The sequence below is a fragment of the Notolepis coatsorum genome (genome assembly GCF_963971535.1).
Source record: "Notolepis coatsorum genome assembly, chromosome: 13".
NCBI lineage: Eukaryota > Metazoa > Chordata > Actinopteri > Aulopiformes > Paralepididae > Notolepis > Notolepis coatsorum.
In genome coordinates, this window is record NC_140177.1 from 46,134,297 (window position 1) to 46,153,919 (window position 19,623).

The window sequence follows — 19,623 nt, forward strand, 5'->3', positions numbered from 1 at the left end:
GGTTGGATGTGCACACACACAGCTACTCTACCTGGCCTATAAGAACAGGTTGGATGTGCACACACACAGCCTACCTGGCCTATAAGAACAGGTTGGATGTGCACACACACAGCTACTCTACCTGGCCTATAAGAACAGGTTGGATGTGCACACACACACAGCTACTCTACCTGGCCTATAAGAACAGGTTGGATGTCCACACACACACAGCTACTCTACCTGGCCTATAAGAACAGGTTGGATGTGCACACACACAGCTACTCTACCTGGCCTATAAGAACAGGTTGGATGTCCACACACACAGCTACTCTACCTGGCCTATAAGAACAGGTTGGATGTCCACACACACAGCTACTCTACCTGGCCTATAAGAACAGGTTGGATGTGCACACACACAGCTACTCTACCTGGCCTATAAGAACAGGTTGGATGTGCACACACACAGCTACTCTACCTGGCCTAGAAGAACAGGTTGGATGTGCACACACACAGCTACTCTACCTGGCCTATAAGAACAGGTTGGATGTCCACACACACAGCTACTCTACCTGGCCTATAAGAACAGGTTGGATGTCCACACACACAGCTACTCTGCCTGGCCTATAAGAACAGGTTGGATGTCCACACACACAGCCTACCTGGCCTATAAGAACAGGTTGGATGTCCACACACACAGCTACTCTACCTGGCCTATAAGAACAGGTTGGATGTCCACACACACAGCTACTCTACCTGGCCTATAAGAACAGGTTGGATGTCCACACACACAGCCTACCTGGCCTATAAGAACAGGTTGGATGTGCACACACACAGCCTACCTGGCCTATAAGAACAGGTTGGATGTGCACACACACAGCCTACCTGGCCTATAAGAACAGGTTGGATGTCCACACACATAGGGGCGACAGTGGCTTGGTAGGTAGAGCAGTCGCCTCGTAATCGGGAGGTTCACGGTTCGATTCCCGCTCCTCCCGGGCAGCGTGTTAAAGTATCCTTGAGCAAGACACTTAACCCCTAACTGTTCCTGATGAGCAGGTCGGCACCTTGCATGGTTGCCTCTGCTGTCGGTGTGTGAATGGGTAAAATGTGAGGAACAAATTGTAAAACACTTTGGATAAAAGAGCTATATAAATGCAGCCATTTACCACACACACACACACACAAACACACACACACAGCTACTCTACTGTGTTTGACGTGGGCTGTGAAATTTTTTCTCCTTTCCTTTAGGTGTGACAGTTTGGGAGCTGATGACGTTTGGGACTAAACCCTATGATGGTATTCCAGCCAGTGAGATAGCCGGGGTTCTGGAGAAAGGGGAACGGTTGCCTCAGCCACCTATCTGCACCATAGACGTCTACATGATCATGGTGAAATGTGAGTTGGATGAATGGATGCTGTATATACCATATATATACATTTATATATGATATTTTACCACATGTATATATATATATATATCCATATCTGTCTGAATATACCTGCATATAATTCTTCTATATACCTACTTATAGTATACACTAGGGCTGCAACTAATGATTATTTTGGTAGTCGACTAATCTGTCGATTATTTTTTTATTTATTTTTTATTTTTTGCACTACCTATCTTTGTGAAAGTGGCTTCTCAGCTCTGGTCCAGCTGAAGACAGAGCAGAGGAACAGATTGGACATTGAGCATGACCTCAGAGTTGCTTTGAGACTCTTGTCAGGACCAAACAACATCCCCAGTTATCCCATTAGTTCCCCCAAACTTACTGTCGGCCTGTTATGTTAAGCTAAGAAGTCTTCAGCTGGACCAGAGCTGAGAAGCCACTTTCACAGAGATAGGTAGTGCAACAAAAAAAAAAAAAAAAAAAAAAAAAAATAATAATAATAATAATAATAATAATAATAATAATAATAATAATAATAATAATAATAATAATAATAATAATAATAATAATAATAATAATAATAATAATAATAATAATAATAATAATAATAATAATAATAATAATAATAAAAAAAATATAAATTTAAACGACTAATCGACGTAAGAAGTCTGCGTCGACAAGTTTTTATGTCGACTAATCGTTGCAGCCCTAGTATACACCTTCGTATAACTCTATATATTGTGGCAGATATTACCCCCCGTCTCATGGATATGTGAAGGACGGGAGGTACTACTGCCACGGGAGGAGTAGAAGCAACTGATAGAACACACCTGTGCATCATTAGATCACCCACATCCCACACGCACACCCCCCAGACACACACACTACTAATACACTAGGACAGAGAGAGTTGAGTGGAGTGGAGATGAGGTAGGAGTTGTTGTATTGAGAGAGAGATAGTTGTGTACGGAGTTTTATGAGGTGAGAGGTAGTGAGAGGAGAGGTGAAGGCGAGAAGGTGTTCATTGTGTACTGGACCCTAGACTGGCTGAGAAACGCCCTTGTGTACTGACCCTGGACCGGACGACTACTCTGAGTATTGAACAATCCTTTTTCTGTACGAGAGCCTGTTTTGTGTTTTGGACATCGGACTGTATTATGACCATTCTATTTGCCCATCGAACTATATTCTGCCTGTAGTCAATAAATATTTCGTATTGATTGATATTGCACTTGTGTGGACATTTGAATTTGTTTGTTTTTTAACCCTGACGAGTCTGAACACCACCAGGCTCGTCACAATATGTAGAATAATGCTGTATATACCTTGTATATATATTTTATATATATATATTTATTCTTACCGTATATACAGTAGCCTATATCTATCCACATCTGTCTGTACATACATGTATATAATAATTTTTCCATATCAGTAGATTCTATATCTATATCTGTTAGGGGTGTAACGGTACGTGTATTCGTCCCGCGAATTTACGGTACGGCCGTCACGGTGCGGTACGTGCAGCCATACGAAGAAAAAAACTCACAGCGCAAACACACCAGTCGCGCCTGCAGGCACTCGCGGGTTCCGTGCGAGAACAGCGCGCGTGGCCGGGCACACCGAGTCCGACTTCAGAGCGGGTGAAAGTGCACGGAGGAAGGCACATTTACATTGGAACAGCTGCAGGGGCATTACAATTTTACAGTTTTCTTTCGTTTTCTTGTTCGCCCAATAATGTTAACCAAGTTAAACCAATGGAAAGACACACACACGTGTCGCCAACACACACACCAACATTCTCCTCCGCCGGACTCTCAGGCACAGCTGATCAAATAAAAAAAATAAACATACTTTTCCGGACTGATCATCTGAGCTCCTCTCCAGTTGAACTGCTACTGTATTTAAATCCAAATAATCCTCTGCCATTGTTGTAAGATGTCATCTGTTCTCTATAGTCTTCAGTCTCATGAAGTTAAATCCTCTCTACAAGTGAAACTGAAACTTAACAAGGATAAGTTGTTAAAGGGGCAGTAGGCAATTCATTTACTCAGTGAATGCCTGAACACAGAATGACACCAGTATCACTGACTACCATGGCAAGCCTATAGAAAATTATTCTATTTAATAATAATTATAATAATTATCATAAATATATAATAATAATTATAAATATTTAGTTTCTGTTGTACCGAACTCGTACCGAACCGTACCCCCAATACCGAGGTACGTACTGAACCGTGGCTTCTGTGTACCGTTACACTCCTAATATCTGTACATATCCCTTACATACTCTTACTAGTTACGCTGCTGGCCAGTATGACTACGACCATAGTGTCTTTATACCTGTATCACTGTACATATTAATACTCTGTACATACATCTGATTAGCACTATACTCAGTAGTACTCATTTATGTATTGTTTACCCAGTTTAATCTCCTGTACATTGTATATTACTATTGCACTTTACTGTTCAAGTTGGATGTCAAATTATTTTCATTGTACTGTACTTGTGCTGTATAATGACAATACATTTTAATCTAATTAATCTAAAACTAAAAACCAAAGAAAAACATTATAAATGTGATACATCCACCCTGAAAGCACTCAACCTGCAGTCTTTAATTATGAATGTGCACAACACTCCCAACTTTCCATCTTTAGTTGATTAACATTGTTCATCTGGTTCAATTTAAAACAGGCTTGCATGGTCGTTTGTCTGGGGGGTTGAATTGTTGAAGAAGAAGCTGGTCTCCCACTTTTTCTTAAAAGAGTGAGAAATAATGAGTATCATGTTTCTGTCTCCTGCTTAGGTTGGATGATTGACGGGGACAGCAGACCTCGTTTCCGGGAGCTGATGTCTGAATTCACCAAGATGGCGCGGGATCCTTCACGCTACCTTGTTATTCAGGTATAATTGTAACAAGCCCGCAGAACCACCTCTGTGATTTCTCTGGAATTATAAGCAGTTTAAACTTGGAACAACATAAACATTTTAAATGGATCCAAGTTGACTTCCTGTTGCAGTGTTTGCTAATATCAGTGACTGACAGGAAATAAAGTATTAATAATAATACAACTTTATTTGTATAGCACCTTTCATACAGAAACTGCAGCTCAAAGTGCTTCACAACAGAAAAAAGACAGGCATAAAATGAGCAAATAAAGTGCAGACATATAAAATCACAGTTTTTCACATTATGATCTAACATCCCAACATGCCACCTTGTTTATGGTTTGATTCAGTTTTAAAAATAGACAATAATAGAAAGAGTAAGATAGAATAAACAGTAAAATTGTGCAATAGTGCAGTGTAATAAGTAGTAGAATAGAATAGACATGAAATGAGTACATAAAGTGCAGACATAGAAAATCACTTTTTTCTTTACAGTGCAATAAAATAGTTCTGGATTACTGTTCAACAGTTTAAAGTCGTCTTTACCTTCTCTGTTTGGTATCCACAGTTTAAAACCTGACAGTCTTCCCTCCTGTTTGATACCCACTTTGACCCTTCGAACCTCCCACTCAGGGCACAGTTCCCTCTCGAGCACAGTTCTAGGCCTGGGTCCTACACAGTTTTAAAGCCTGACAGTCTTTCTTGTTCAAGTAGGTTCAAGCTGTTCCCATCTATACTGCATGATTAGACCCACTCAGGTGTTGGGGAGTAGTGTAGTAGTTACTGTAACTACATGTAGTTCAATTACTAGTTTAACTACAGTTTGCAGTAGTTGGGTCAGGGTAGTAGTTTAACTACATTCAAATCTCAGTAGCTTCTTCAGTAGTTAACTACTTTGGGGCATGTAGTTTAGGTAGTTAATTACAAACTATATATATTTCCCTATAAAATGGTGCTGATTCCACCTCAACAACTGCTCCCTGTCCTCTCCTTAAAACACATCCTCAGGCTGAGGATTGGCCTGCCCTAGTCCCTAAATCAAACACACCTACACACCTACAACTACTCAGTGTATAGTTTGGATGTAGTTGAACTACTTTTTGAGAGTAGTTTTAGTTTGACAAGCAACATTGCTTTGAGAGTAGTTAATTTAAGATGTAGTTTAACTACAGTAGTTTGGCAAACTACAGTTTTAAAGTAGTTTCCACAAGACTGAGTACAAACAACATATACATAAATATACATGTAGCTCAATGAGTAGAGTGAGTGGTGCTCTGAGCATGGCACGGGTTGGGGGATCGATTCCCACGGGGGCCACCCATGCTGAAAAGACGTCATTCCATTATCAGTTGCTTTTTGTCCTATAGTGGTAGAAAAGCACTATTGAAATGCGATCATTCATTCATTCATATGTAATCATCTATTTTGGTTTCAGGGTGATGACAGAATGCACCTACCGAGTCCTACGGACACCAAGTTCTACCGCAGCCTGATCAGCGGGGAGGACATGGAGGACGCGGTGGACGCAGACGAGTACCTGGTGCCCCAACACGGCTTCTTCACCAGCCCCAGCAGCTCGCGGACCCCTCTCTTCCACTCTGCGGTAAACTGACTGACCTTCTTGGGTGTTGTTATTTTTTTTATCACCCTGATCTTAAGAAGATCCTCCTCAGTCCTGACCACCTTGGTTCACTTGGCCTATTTTTAATCCTCTGAAACCTAATGACGAGCCATTGGATCATCCCACGTTAACCTTACTGTATTTTGGAGGCCATATTGGGCTCGGTTTTTAAGCCAGTGGTATCCTATGAAACCAGAGATGGAGAACAATCAATAGATAACCAAACATGTCATACTATCTTATTGGGAAAGGGGTAAATATCCCTCTAAGTATCCCTGTAAATTATTTCTTTCCCTCAATACCTCCAATCTCTAGTCTGCAAATATAAGATGACCTCACTTTTTCAGGTGTAATTTGCAGCAAAAACCGTGTCATATATTTGGGACAATACGGTAATATGACCTTTTTTTTCTCCCATCTCCCAATTTTGTCGTTACGCCAATTACCTCCCGTTGTGCTACCCTGCTGTCGCTTTGGGGAGGGTGTAGACTACCACATGCTTCCTCTCTTCACCTGACAGCTAGGAGTTTCACTGGGAGAGTGTAGCGCGTGCGGAGGTTCTCTACAAAAGCAGCCCTGAGACCCAATTTGGACGCTGGGACATCATTAAAGAGACATTAGGCTATATAGCAAGTGACGTTTCCCAGCTGCTGACCTATTCCACCACACTTATTCATACTCTACTGTAGGAAATGGGTTTTTACAGCAATCTATAGGAAATGTGCACAAAATTACTTAATAGTGATAGCATTGAGTCAAAGAAATGGAATGTCGTCGCACTGTCTTAGAGCCGTGAGCTCTCATTGCCACATAGATGCCGGGGAAAGACACTCGGCGGCCGTGAAGTCAAGCTGTACATTTAACGAGGCTTTTTTCACTCGTTGGAAGCAATTACCTTTTTTTCTTTCTTTCTATTTTTTTCTTCTCCGCTGCAGCAGAACACATTGGCTCGGAGCCGACAGCCATGTCTGTTAGGTTCATGGTCATGCTGATGTATGCTCGTTTAGAGCCAGCTCCTTTTGCCAACCACAGTGAAATTCAATCAGGGTATAGCGCCGTACGTAGGCCGAGGAGGTGGGGAACCAATTGGCGTGAATTGTATCTACGTGGGCAGTCATACCTGGGCCTGGACCAGACTGAAGCCTGGTCGCTCCCACGTCCAGCTTAAATGTCACCACGGGGATGATTCTTCTTCTTCCTGCTCCACTCCCCCCCCCCCCCCCCCTCTCCCCTCCACCCCATACTTGACCATCTCCTCCTCTCCCCACATATCCTCCCAAGTGCCCTTTGATTAATGGCAATTGAGATGGGGAGAAATCATCTGCTTTGTTTGACTTCCAGTCGAGTGTGTGTGTGTGTGTGTGTGTGTGTGTGTGTGTGTGTGTGTGTGTGTGTGTGTGTGTGTGTGTGTGTGTGTGTGTGTGTGTGTGTGTGTGTGTGTGTGTGTGTGTGTGTGTGTGTGTGTGTGTGTGTGTGTGTGTGTGTGTGTGTGTGTGTGTGTGTGTGTGTGTGTGTGTGTGTGTGTGTGTGTGTGTGTGTGTGTGTGTGCGCGTGCGTGTAGGCCTGCTCCCTCCTTGCCTGGGCTCCATGTCTGTCACTGAGAGCCTGGTTTTGCTATAAAAGCCGCTCAAGTCTGATTGCCTTTGCAGGCAGATGTACTTGTTAAAAAAAAAAGGATTCTGGAGGAATAATAGCGAAGCTCACTCCAGGACCTGCTTTCGTAATACCAATTTGTTAGGGTAGGCTACAGCCTGGCCGTGGTGCCAGAGAATTCCACAGATGGTCGCCTATTCAACAGCGTGTTCAATTTCCTACTCTTGTTGAACGTAAATTGCATTGCCAGAGCTGACGGCACTTGTCTTTTCCTTTAGCTTTCCCTATTTCATTTTTTAAATTTATAGTGCTTTGACCCACCAGAAACCTGAAAGACATAACAAAGTCTGTCTGGTTCTCTATCACGAATATGAATTTGTGTTTTCTTCCGATGTCAATGGAAAACTTCCAATTTGTGTTGCAGAGCCTAAGCAGTAGCATTGGAACGTGCCACGGCAGAAACGGTTTGTCGTCATCGGTAAGAGAAAAGTCGCTCTAACAAACTGACTCAAAGATATTCTTCAGTTTCTAGAATGTTCTAACCAGTAGTGTTAAGTACTAATCCTGTCTCTAAAATGTTCTAACCAGTAGTGTTAAGTACTAATCCTGTCTCTAGAATGTTCTAACCAGTAGTTTTATGTACTAATCCTGTCTCTAGAATGTTCTAACCAGTAGTTTTATGTACTAATCCTGTCTCCAGAATGATCTAACCAGTAGTTTTATGTACTAATCCTGTCTCTAGAATGTTCTAACCAGTAGTTTTATGTACTAATCCTGTCTCTAAAATGTTCTAACCAGTAGTGGTATGTACTAATCCTGATCTTGATAAGGTTCGACCTGACATGTTGGTCAAAATGACTTATTCATATAGTGTAGTTACTAGTTATACAAACATGTCTTTACATGTGGGTGAAACTGTTTATTTAACTGGGTAAAATAATTCAAGTGTTGATATTAGTTTTTGTCGATGGGGTATGACCACATTAAAGCACAATATCTCAAAACTACTCTGAACGCAGAGTAGAACCTTAAAACCCCAATCTCACGTAACTCCCTCTCATTTCTTCCAGAATGGGTTCCAAGGCAGAGAAGGAAGCATGGTTCTTCGGTACATCCCCGACCCCACAGACAGGTTTTTGGACCACGCCTTCCAGCCGGCTCCAGGCAAGTACCCTTCCACTCCTCATGCCTCATACTCGTGTGCCAACGTGTGTCATTCTTAATAGTGTATTCTTCTGTTTGCGCTCCATGTCTTTACATAAGGAAGAGGGACATCTAGTGGGCAATGGCTGTAACATATTTGCTACAGTATATCTCAAGAGGGCAATACAGTATTTATTGTGCACCTGCTTCAACTTGGAAGAACTCCCAAGATGAGACAGATAAGATACATTTATTATCCCTGAGGGGAAGTTGCCTTGTTGTCAACAGCACAACAGGGGGGATGTTGGGAGGGAATGTACAAAGGTAAAATAAGAACATGAAAAGAAAAGAAAAGACATTTGATAATAAAACAAGGTAGTATAATACAATAAAAAGATAGAAACACCAGTTTAAGCACAGGATTCCTATTTACAGAACAACATATCTACAGGATTCAACATATATCTACAGATATTAACAGAGATAATGTAACTTCTTTACACAGCAGGAATGCACATATTGCACAGAGATATACATGTATACAGAAATATGTACTTTGGGTGCGGCTGGGTAGCGCAGTGGACTAAGCACTCGCCTACCACCGCAGAGACTCTGGGATTGAATCCAGCTGTCAGCGGTACCTCCAGCTTGGTCAGTCATCCCTATTAACAATACATTAACAATTGGCAGTGTTAGCGGGTGGGAAGCCGGTGGGGTATGTGTCCTGGTCATTGTAAACTGCGACTCCTACTGGTCGGTCGAGGCGCCTGTTCAGCAGGGAGGGGATCTAGGGGAAATAGCGCAAAGCTCTGCACGCGTTACGTTCCCCCAGTGAAACTCCTCGCTGTCAGGTGAAAAGAAGCGGCTGGCGACTGTATCGGAGGAGGCATGTGATAGTCTACACCCTCCCCAGGCCGACAGTGGGGCAATGCTCGCAACGTGAAAAATACAGAAAGCCCAAAAATAAATAGAATTAAAACATTTAGAATATGTACTTTACTATGACTAATTGAGTACCTCAGGCGAAGAACCATATAACTGTTTAAAGTTTTCAGAGAATATTATTTTTCAAATTGTGTTATCTAAAGAGTTTAAAGTTAGGTAAAGACAGTAGAGGTTGAGTACTTTCGTATGATATATCACATTCACACACAACTGCAAATACATGGGCTGTCCGAAATATGGACAAGAACAACCCAGCAGATATATACCTCAAATTTGTATAGCAGATATATAAGGTGTGCAAGTATACATATGAAAGCACTTACCACTGAGTAATCCTCTGTCTATTCTTCTCACTACACTTCACGTACAACTTGATTGAGAAAGGTTGTAGATCAAGGTCTTAAACTCTGCAACAGAGGGGAGAATCTCAAGCTTCAAGGATTGTTGGAGTTCATTCCATGAGCTAACCTTATGGACCAGCCAGTCACTAGAACGGGTTCCATAGGTTCCAAAATTCCAATTCCAATAATGATGTAGTATAAGGAGGTAGCTTACCAATAAGGGCCTTAAAATGAACAAATACCAGTGTTTGTTGCGCTTCTCCATCAGAGAGGACCAATCAACCTTCAACTTCAAATGTGGGCTCCTATTTGGCCTAATGTTCATTCATTCGTATGGGACTAATTGCTCCAACTGCTTTCCCCCCCCTCCAGACTATATAAACCAGAACGGAGTGTCTGATATGATGAACCCTGTCTACCAGCACCCTGGTCCTCCGCGCAGCATCCTGCCCACCGTCTCCTCAGACGCCCCAGAGACAGAGTACCTGAATTGCTTCAAGAACGGCGCCGCCGGACCCGAGTACCTCAACGAGATCCAGCCCCCCCCCGCCGCCCTCTCCAACGGTGCCGTCCACAGTGTTCAGAAGTACCAGCCGCAGAACAGTATAGACAACCCCGACTACCAGCAGGCCTTCACTCCCACCTTCATCAAGAGCCACGCCAACGGACACATCCCGGCGGCGGAGAACGCGGAGTACCTCGGCCCGGACTGACACTCCCGGGGAGGACGGGAGAGGATGTGGACACGATGAGAGACAGTTCTCTGCTCCGTTAAGAAAGGGCTGGGAAGGGTTTAGCTAGCGGTACCGTGGACTGCTTTCTGTGTGTTGCGTTTATCACGGTCCCCAAGGAGCTATGTGACACGTCATGCCGCTTGCCGTTTTTGTTCGCATGTTGTTACAACTTGTCACCCGAAAAAGCCCTCATTCCAAAGACTTGACCCTATCAAATGGACCCGAAAAGGATTCCGCTTTGATGAAAAGCTTGAGAAAGAGAGACTTAGACAAATGAAAAGAAAGAAAAAAACCTCAATTTAAATGAGAGTTGCTCTACAAGATGCAAATATCGTATGATCCACCTGAAACGGAGAATTTGTCTTGAGAACGTCGTGCACAAAAGGCTGTGATCTGAATGTACTAGCGGAGAAACGCTACCATCAGGGCGAAATGGTCAAATGTCTACTGGAAAAAAAGAAATCACAATCTCCATTGAAAGGAAACGACAAGGAAAGTGGCAGCTCACAACCAAAACATCCGTTTCGGGTGAACATTCTTATCTTCTTCTCCGAGTTCTATTTTAGGATTCTAGTAGCCAGTAGCCATTGTAACGTCATCATTAGAGTGTTCAGCTCTCGTGATTCTAATCTCGTATATGAGATTGTACACCGGAAAGGTACATGAGTTATATAGAATTTGAACTAAAAAACACACCGGTTAGCCTAACAGTATTTATGAGTATTTGGTATTTAAAGGGTTAACAGCTGTTTTCACAGTAGTTACTGATGTGGAGCTCTCTGATGCAGAGCTTCATGCCTCCTGCGTGGTGATGACATCATGCGGACGAACGGGATCTCCTCAGAGTTGAATGCTGGCCGGACGACTGGGATCTTCAAAGACACGACGACGACACTCTTCCTGAAGGACGAGTCAAAAGAGGATACAAGGCGATCAAATGTTGCAACGTATGACTGCTTTTAATGGGGCATTTCAGTCAGTTTAAGCTTTTTAAGGATGCTGTTTCTCTGCCAGAGGAGAGCGGGTCTGTATTTGGAAACATTCACTACTGTTTCCTTTTTTTCCCTTCTGAAATGAGAGGAACATGGAGGAACTGTGCAAGTCCTTCGCAAGTGGAAAATAGATGGAAAAAGCAGGGCTGGGGAGTATTGGTCTACACGTGTAATTGGATTTTAGAGTAATCAGAATACAAAAGAGAAATATCGACTGCCATCCATTACAGTTACTGTAAAAACAACAACCCAGAATAGTTGATTTCCTTTTGTCAGAAACATTATTGAAGGGGAAATTGATTTGATAATGAAATTATAGGTCACAAACATCATTTTACATGTTTCGACATAATTGTTGTAGATGGTGATGAAAAACACTCTTTAAATTGATTGATTGAAAATGTTATTAACAGATTGCAGAATGGGTACAATACAGTACAGCTCAATACAAACAACTGCTAAGAGGATGAAGACCAGAAAAAGATTTCGTCTTGTTTACATAAGATGAATAGTCTGTTCATTCATTAGGTATGTTAGAACACAAAAGGAAATATAAAGTTGCCTAATCTCGGTTACATTGCTGACTTTTGAGTATGCCAGTGAATTACGTTACTGATTCTGTAAGGGATTACATTTTGAAAGTAACCTCCCCAACCCTGAGAAATGGAGGACAGTGACTACTGTATCCAGAATGGTTTTGTGTTGATCATGATACATGTTCTGGTCCAGGACTGATGGCAGGCACCACTGTATGTGAATCTCACTTGGCTAGACCAGTGGTTGTCATCCTTTCTGATGCATGAGCCCCCTAAAATCAGAGGCATGTATTTTCAGGACCGCCAACATGGTCAAGCATAGTATTGGACACGTGTGTGTGTATGTGTCTATACATTTAGACACCATAGAAGAAGAACATTTCATTTGATGTGTTTTTGGCTTTAGACTTAAAATATTCAAGAAAAACTACACAGTAAATTTCGCAGAGTAAATTTGACTCAAAATACTACTCTTTTTGAGTAAGATTTACTCTGCGAAATTTACTGTGTAGTTTTTCTTGAATATTTTTAGTTTGAGTAAAATGTGCTCAGTTTGAAATGTACTGTGTATGAATATGAGGATGTATTTGTATAGGTTTTCGCGACCCCCAACAACTGTCTTGCAACCCCCATTTTGAGAACCACTGGTCTAGACAAACCTTCTTAGAGCATAATGAAGTATGTCTCCCATGCATTGTCTGTGGAGCAGCTCCAGGCTGTAGCATTTCAGCATACTATCTCAAATGGAAGGTTTGGATCCCTGGTTTGTTGCTTTGTCTGTTCTAGGTCATACGAATAACAATGGGAATTGTTCATTTGAGTGGTATGTATACCTTTAAACCGGCACTGTGTAATTCTGGAGGGAAAATTATCCATCAAATCAAAACTACACATTTTCGAAGCAGTGTGAACCAGATAAGCATTGGAGATAATTCTTTACACAGTATGTATGATTAACTAGATTGTTGGCTCTCACGGGTGAAAGGAGGACTTTCTAGGGAGAGTGTTCTAGGGACCCAGTTCAGTGTGTTTCCCTCCCAAACTATTAAAGAAAGAACGTGTTCCGATGGCTCCAGAGCATGAAGATGATGGAGGACATATTTCCTGCATTCTCTATATGGTCCAAATTGGGTCCCTGTTTTGCTTTTTTTTTTTTTTTTATACAACTATACTTGTTATTGTTTTGTAAGTGTTGACACTACATCTATAGATATGCTCACAGCTTTAATGTCTTGCAAGAGCATTAACTTTGAATATAAATATCTTTCCTAGTTTTAAAGGAACATGCTGGTAGTAGCAACACGTGAGCTGTTCGGATTCGACATCGGTACATGTACAGAGAAGCGTGATTATTATGCTGTGTACAATATAACTAAAATAGTCACATAAAGTAATTATACCCTATCATTCCATGGTTTGCCACTTTATACATGAATATGCACTTATTCCTGAATTGTAATTATTTCTTTCAACAGTGAACATGAATAAAAATGTTTTGTTTTTGCAGACCTATATCTTACGTTTGCAGTTATTGACATGCACTGTATGTACAGTGTATGTACAGCCTATGAAGCAATGCCGTAAATCCTCAGATAGGGCTGGGAAATTCATCACATTTTATTTTCAATAAATGGGCCATAGTTTGGCTTCCAACGATTATGAAAATAAGATAATCGACCAGGTCATGTTTTTAAGCCAGGTCAAACCTATAATGAATAGACCTTTGAGTCAGGTCATGTTATGGTTTTTCAGTTGAATTATATTTAAAGTTCAAGGAAATCCACTGCTAAAAAGTAATAGTTTAAAATAATCATGATCTCAATATTGACCAAAATAATCTAGCAGCTCTATAGCCTTAGGCCTCTCTGGTATTACAATCACATTTTAAAAGAGATTCATTCACCTTATTAGTCTTATGTCAGGACCATGAACCTTTGCAAGAGGCCCCTTAAGGGCTCTGCAGATAAGCAGCTGTATGCAAAACAGATCATCATTCTATGATCTGTCTCTATAGGGGAACAAAGGAAAGAAAGACTTCCGCTCATTTTAGATTAATGTAGTTAAGTTATCACAAGAAATACTGAGTCAAACGACCTTCATCAGTGTGTAGCATCAAAGCGCAGGGGAACAGAAAAGAAACATTTATAATCAAGTTAAGTCACTGAGCGCATTTACATCTAGGCCTTGGGTGAGTTGGTGTGCAATAACATAAGTACTGCAAAATATAGAGACAGGCTGACACCAGTTGTGGAAAGTAACACTTTTGTTTTTTATTGTGAGGTACTTGTACTTTACTTAAGTATTTTCATTTGAGGGAACTTTGTACTTTTACTCCAGTGCATTTCAAAGGAAATATTGTACTTTTTACTGCACTATATTCATCTGAACCATGGAAACATGGAAATAATGTATGAAGATGATGCACTTTCAAATTTGAAGCCTGTCAACTCCAAAAAGACATAATCAGAACAACATAACTGGACCACATAAGACTTTAACTTAACCTTTAATCAGAGCAGCATAACTGGATCACATAACCTACGAGGATTGAATGCTCCCGAGCACTGGAACCCACAAACATCATGTAGAATGCATATTTTTACTTTTGATGCTTAAGTACATTCAATATCAAATACTTCTCTACTTTTACTTAAGTAGAATTTAATACCTTTACTTTAACCAGAGTACTATTTTATCTGGGTATTTCTACTTTTACTTAAGTAAAGGAAGTGTGTACTTCTTCCACCACTGCCTGAAACATACACAGGACATTTCATGAATAAGGGAGGTGTAGTGGTTACGTCATTGCCGTTTTTCGTGTTCCACCCTCTGTCCAACTCAATGCATTTCCCCATTGCCCATTTCTAAATAGTCTCGTTTAAAACAAATAAAGCATTAACATTGGCATGGTGTACCTTTCTGTGCTTATTCATCCACAATCTATAGCTCAACATGAAAATATTCGCAATGAATCATTAAAAGAAATCGCCGAATTGTATTTCAACCAAAAATGTTAAACAATAATGTTAGTGATAGAAGGGAACTCATTTTGTGCAAAAATGGAAAGTTTTTCAATTTCCATGCGGCAGAATTGTTACAATAGCCGATAATCCTTTTTCCCAATGATAAGTCCCTATAAGGGTGGAACAACCAGTGACGTCAGACTACACCTCCCTATATACATAACACAAGCAGGGATGTAGTGGAGAGCAAATTAACCCACTAACCGTGCACACCTATTTAAACTGATATAAATCTCCATGATTGAAATTCATAATATATATTATAGTATGTAGAATCAGATTGGTTAAAGTTTTGTGAAAATATGGTATTTTTGAGAGAGAAAAAAGATGTAATTTAAATGACTGATCATCAACTGCAGTTCATAGTTTGCCCTCCTTTAGTTTTACTACTGGATCACTGGTTGTAGTATAATATACAGATATACACAGATTAAAGAGCAGAACTTTTCACCTGTACAACGCGATCTCTCAGTGGCGAGGAGTAGCGCGTGGGAGGCTCACGCTGCCCCAGATACTTCCTGATTCTGCTGTACAGGCGCACCAACCGACCTGTAGGAGTCGCTGTCCACAACGTCCGATCCCCACCCACCGGCTTTCCCACCCCCTAATACTGCCAATTGTATTAGTATGAACGACCAGCTCGAACCCAGCATATCCTGTGTTAGTGGCGAGCGCCTTGCCCACTGCGCCACTTAGCTGCCCCTGTTTTAGACAAATTCAACTGAGACATTACTTACTTAATTGTGATTAAACATGCAGATAAAGGTAGGGCGATTTGTGTCCAGGATGCAGACAAATATCAATTAGAAATGATCTCTCAGTTGTCTAAGTTGGCAAACTGTTGTAAAAGGTTGGACACTGACCCTAGGTCTTTTCAACAGGAGGGTGTGTTTATTTAGAAGGTGCTAGACTAAGGGGTTGGATTACCACAGCTGAACATGATTTAGTGTATTGTCAGCACTATTGTCAGCGTCTTGTATTGTATACATTGTCTAAAGTACACAAATCACTGCAAGGCAGAGGAGCCATGACAGAAGAACATAGAGCTTGTAGAAAGTATGGATAATACAATGTGACAATAATAATAATCTTATTGTCACATATAATAATATGTGACAATAAAGCTGAATCTGAATTTGCCTATGGTGCCATGATGGGATTTATTTATGTGATGCTTGATTCAATTAGTGATGTCAGTCTGTAATGTGACCTGGTTGGTCCACATGGGTCAACCAACTTATTTAAATTGGTCTCTCCTTTTGTCTTGTAAAATTACCTGATGAAGGTCTTTCTACTGGACTGTTGTTCCCAATAGATCTTGTTCTGATTGCAAGTGAAAAATCCCTTTGTACTTTGTCCTTTTTACATACCAAGATACAAATGTATAGGATTTAGAAGGCTATTGTGTTGCTAATATTGCAGCCACAACATGTGATTGATGGCCATAACAGATGAAACCCAGGCCCAGTTTGCTCCAAATAACCTAATCACATCACAAATACAGTATTAAACCAAAAGGCAGACAAAAGACGCGCCTGACTTTAAACACGCCGTCCCACTGCATTGGGTGGCAGTAGTGTGCAAGGGGTTATCTCCGCCCACAGCAAATACAGAGCGAAGAAGAAACCCATAACAGGAAACAAGAAACTTTACCTGCGGCTGGGCTGTCACTTCGATTTTATGAGTAACAGGGATGGGACTGTCAGCAGGGACACGCAGTGTATTATTGTTTTTTCTCTTCATACTCGTGTTAGAAGGGCACTTCAAATGGGTAAGTTTATTTCGTTAGTTTGCTCGTGACTGAAATATATAACTCAGGTTTGCTGTTCTGCCGCTGCTATCATCATGTGAGCTCGCGTCATGTGTGATGTTTATTCGGTTAGCTTACGTTAGCAAATCTGGGCTATTAATAGCGTAGCTAGCTACCTGGATAGGGATTCTAGTGAAGGATGATGGATACTGGCACAGACATGCGATTAGGTAGCTAGTTAAATGCCTCGTGTCCTTTGTGAAATGTAAAATGTAGATTAACGTTAGCTTTGAAATAGAGAAGAGATGAGTTCTGGAACACATTGTTCTCCAGACACTGTGTCACGCGAGTTGCCTGTCAGTCACACAACGCGTGTCAGAAATAACAGCACTGCTCAACTGTTCCCATCTAATCAGTCAAATCCATAACATGTCACCTAAAATGTCAAAAGTAGACATGTGAACAATGACCCGGCCAGCTCGCTGATTAATTGATCTAGACTGAAGTCCTGAACGAGCACTATCCTGATTCCTGAACGCGTTGTTTGCCCTCTTTTCCATTAGGAAATTAGGTCACGGGAAGAGTAAACAACTTCAAAACAAACCCCCAAACGGCACATTGTTATTGATGACTGTTGCTTGATCAGTTATCAGCATGCTGCATGGGAACAGTGCAGGCATACTGTGGCACGAGTAGAAGACTGGAGAGGACTAGATTAGTTGCTCCTCAGTACTAGAGACACTGTAGCCCAGAAATCACTCAATTTTGATTGATGTAGCAGCCAGGTATCAGCTATAGCATATACATTGTGCACTTATATATGAGTAATAACCTTTATAATCCTTAATATGTAAAGAATAGTGTATTTCAGACATGTATGTGAAACTCTTTTTAAGTAGCCTGAATTAGCCTAATTTAATTTAGACTAAATAAAATGTCACCAGATTGCGCCCCACCCCTTCCAAATGGTCTAGTTTTGTAGGAGTCGACCAGGGGCATAATTCATATGGTTGGCATTGAAGAAAGGGGTGGTAGTTATCTGGTGGAAAGACAGTTCTCCTCTTCCATCCACTCACCACAGAGCTGACAGGGGAGATTGTGGCTTTGGAATGGTGGTCTTGAACTAGACAGTGTGTACCTTGTCATGAGTCATACGAAGGCAACTCTTGTTATAAAGCATTATAATAGCAAACTAAGTGAATTCAGTTCAAGAACATACCTCTTTTTATTTCCCTAACTGACCCAGAGGGAAAAGCAAAAACATGCAAGAGTCCTAATGCTCAACTGACTCTGGTAACTCTCTGGTAAATACCAGAACAAGATTTAAATGCTGCTAACCATATCTCCGCTAACATGCCAGATATAAAGAGGTGCTTTTGTATAACTACAGACATTTGACAGATTTGTCGATTAGTAAATCAACTAGGCTAATCGATTAGTTAACCACCAAGGCTAATCAATTCATAGACATAATCCTTGATTATTAGTCGACTAACAATTTATTTAGCAGAGGACAACCCTGTTCACTTCTACAGTCTATTAACTCAATCAGCGCCACGCAGTTGAGCATCATCTGTACTTACCACCAAAGGTCTAAGAGATAGGAATAAGTGGCGGTGTTTGCAGGGCTATAAGTTTAATATATTCTATATTATAGCTATGGATACAATACTATGGCCCATTTGACATCGACTATCTATTGTTCAATATGTGTTAAAGAAATAATTTTTTCATCCATATATTCCTGTTTTATACCGTGGTGAATATGAGTATAGTTTTAGAGTAATCCTGTCTAATCCCAGAAAACGACGCTATGCAGCAATATGTGCATTTCACTAAAAACCGTGCCGTTTCTCCCCTGTACACACTAGTATTTTTAAATCAAATCTATATTATCGGTATTATGTTTCATCATGAATGCATTGTTGTTTTTTGATGCTTTGATCATCACCAACGGCACACGTTGTGGAGTAACGTTACAGAATGAATGAATGAATGAATGAAAACTTTATTTAACAGATTGCAGAATGGGTACAATACAGTATGGCTCAATACACACAATTGTTAAGGTGTAGAGGAGCCAAAGCTATATGTTATTGTATTATATGAATGTTTATATGTTTATTTTTATAACCTTACATTGAAACGGCATTAGGAATATTGATTGGATTTAGATAAAGTCATTGAACCGTCTTATTTGTCATAATAGAACATTCTAGAACATTTGTGATGTCATAATCAAACATTCTAGAACATTTGTGTATCTATTAGTGCTGTCGGGCGATAAAAAAAAATTTATTACAGGATTTGTAATTAATTAATCTAATTAATCGCATTTTAATCGCATAACCGTTTTAGGCCTGATATTCTATATTCTATATTCATATTTCAAATGGCATGTGTCCGGATGGCAGAATTCAGTACTGTATCTACAAAACCTTCTGTTAAAATCATCTTCCATTTATTCATTTGCTTAGATTTTTCAGGTCTGGTCAATTTTAGCATGGTGTTATTCACAGTCAAAGATAAAAAAGAATTCATTGATATTCTCATTTGGTTCATTACAATTTACTCAGCCTAGTAACAGACAGTATTTCTGACACTGGGAATACATTCCCTGAGATCCATAGATGTCCCTAGAATCAGATACCAAGAACATGCAAATGGACCATAT

General features: G+C 40.6%; 2 protein-coding genes across 2 annotated transcripts in view; both read left to right on the forward strand.

Moving 5' to 3' along the window:
- Window positions 1-13,637, forward strand: part of egfra (epidermal growth factor receptor a (erythroblastic leukemia viral (v-erb-b) oncogene homolog, avian)) — an 88,876-nt gene extending 75,239 nt beyond the window's left edge. The window contains exons 23-28 of the mRNA XM_084327508.1: window positions 1,231-1,377; window positions 4,189-4,286; window positions 5,707-5,874; window positions 7,910-7,963; window positions 8,556-8,649; window positions 10,287-13,637. Of these exons, the coding sequence (XP_084183634.1) occupies window positions 1,231-1,377; window positions 4,189-4,286; window positions 5,707-5,874; window positions 7,910-7,963; window positions 8,556-8,649; window positions 10,287-10,627 (902 nt within the window). The 3' untranslated portion in view covers window positions 10,628-13,637. The remainder of the gene's footprint in view (window positions 1-1,230; window positions 1,378-4,188; window positions 4,287-5,706; window positions 5,875-7,909; window positions 7,964-8,555; window positions 8,650-10,286) is intronic.
- A 3,203-nt stretch (window positions 13,638-16,840) lies between these two features.
- The window catches only part of npc1 (Niemann-Pick disease, type C1), a 56,612-nt gene continuing 53,829 nt past the window's right edge, over window positions 16,841-19,623 (forward strand). The window contains exon 1 of the mRNA XM_084327507.1: window positions 16,841-16,970. Within this exon, the coding sequence (XP_084183633.1) occupies window positions 16,893-16,970 (78 nt within the window). The 5' untranslated portion in view covers window positions 16,841-16,892. The remainder of the gene's footprint in view (window positions 16,971-19,623) is intronic.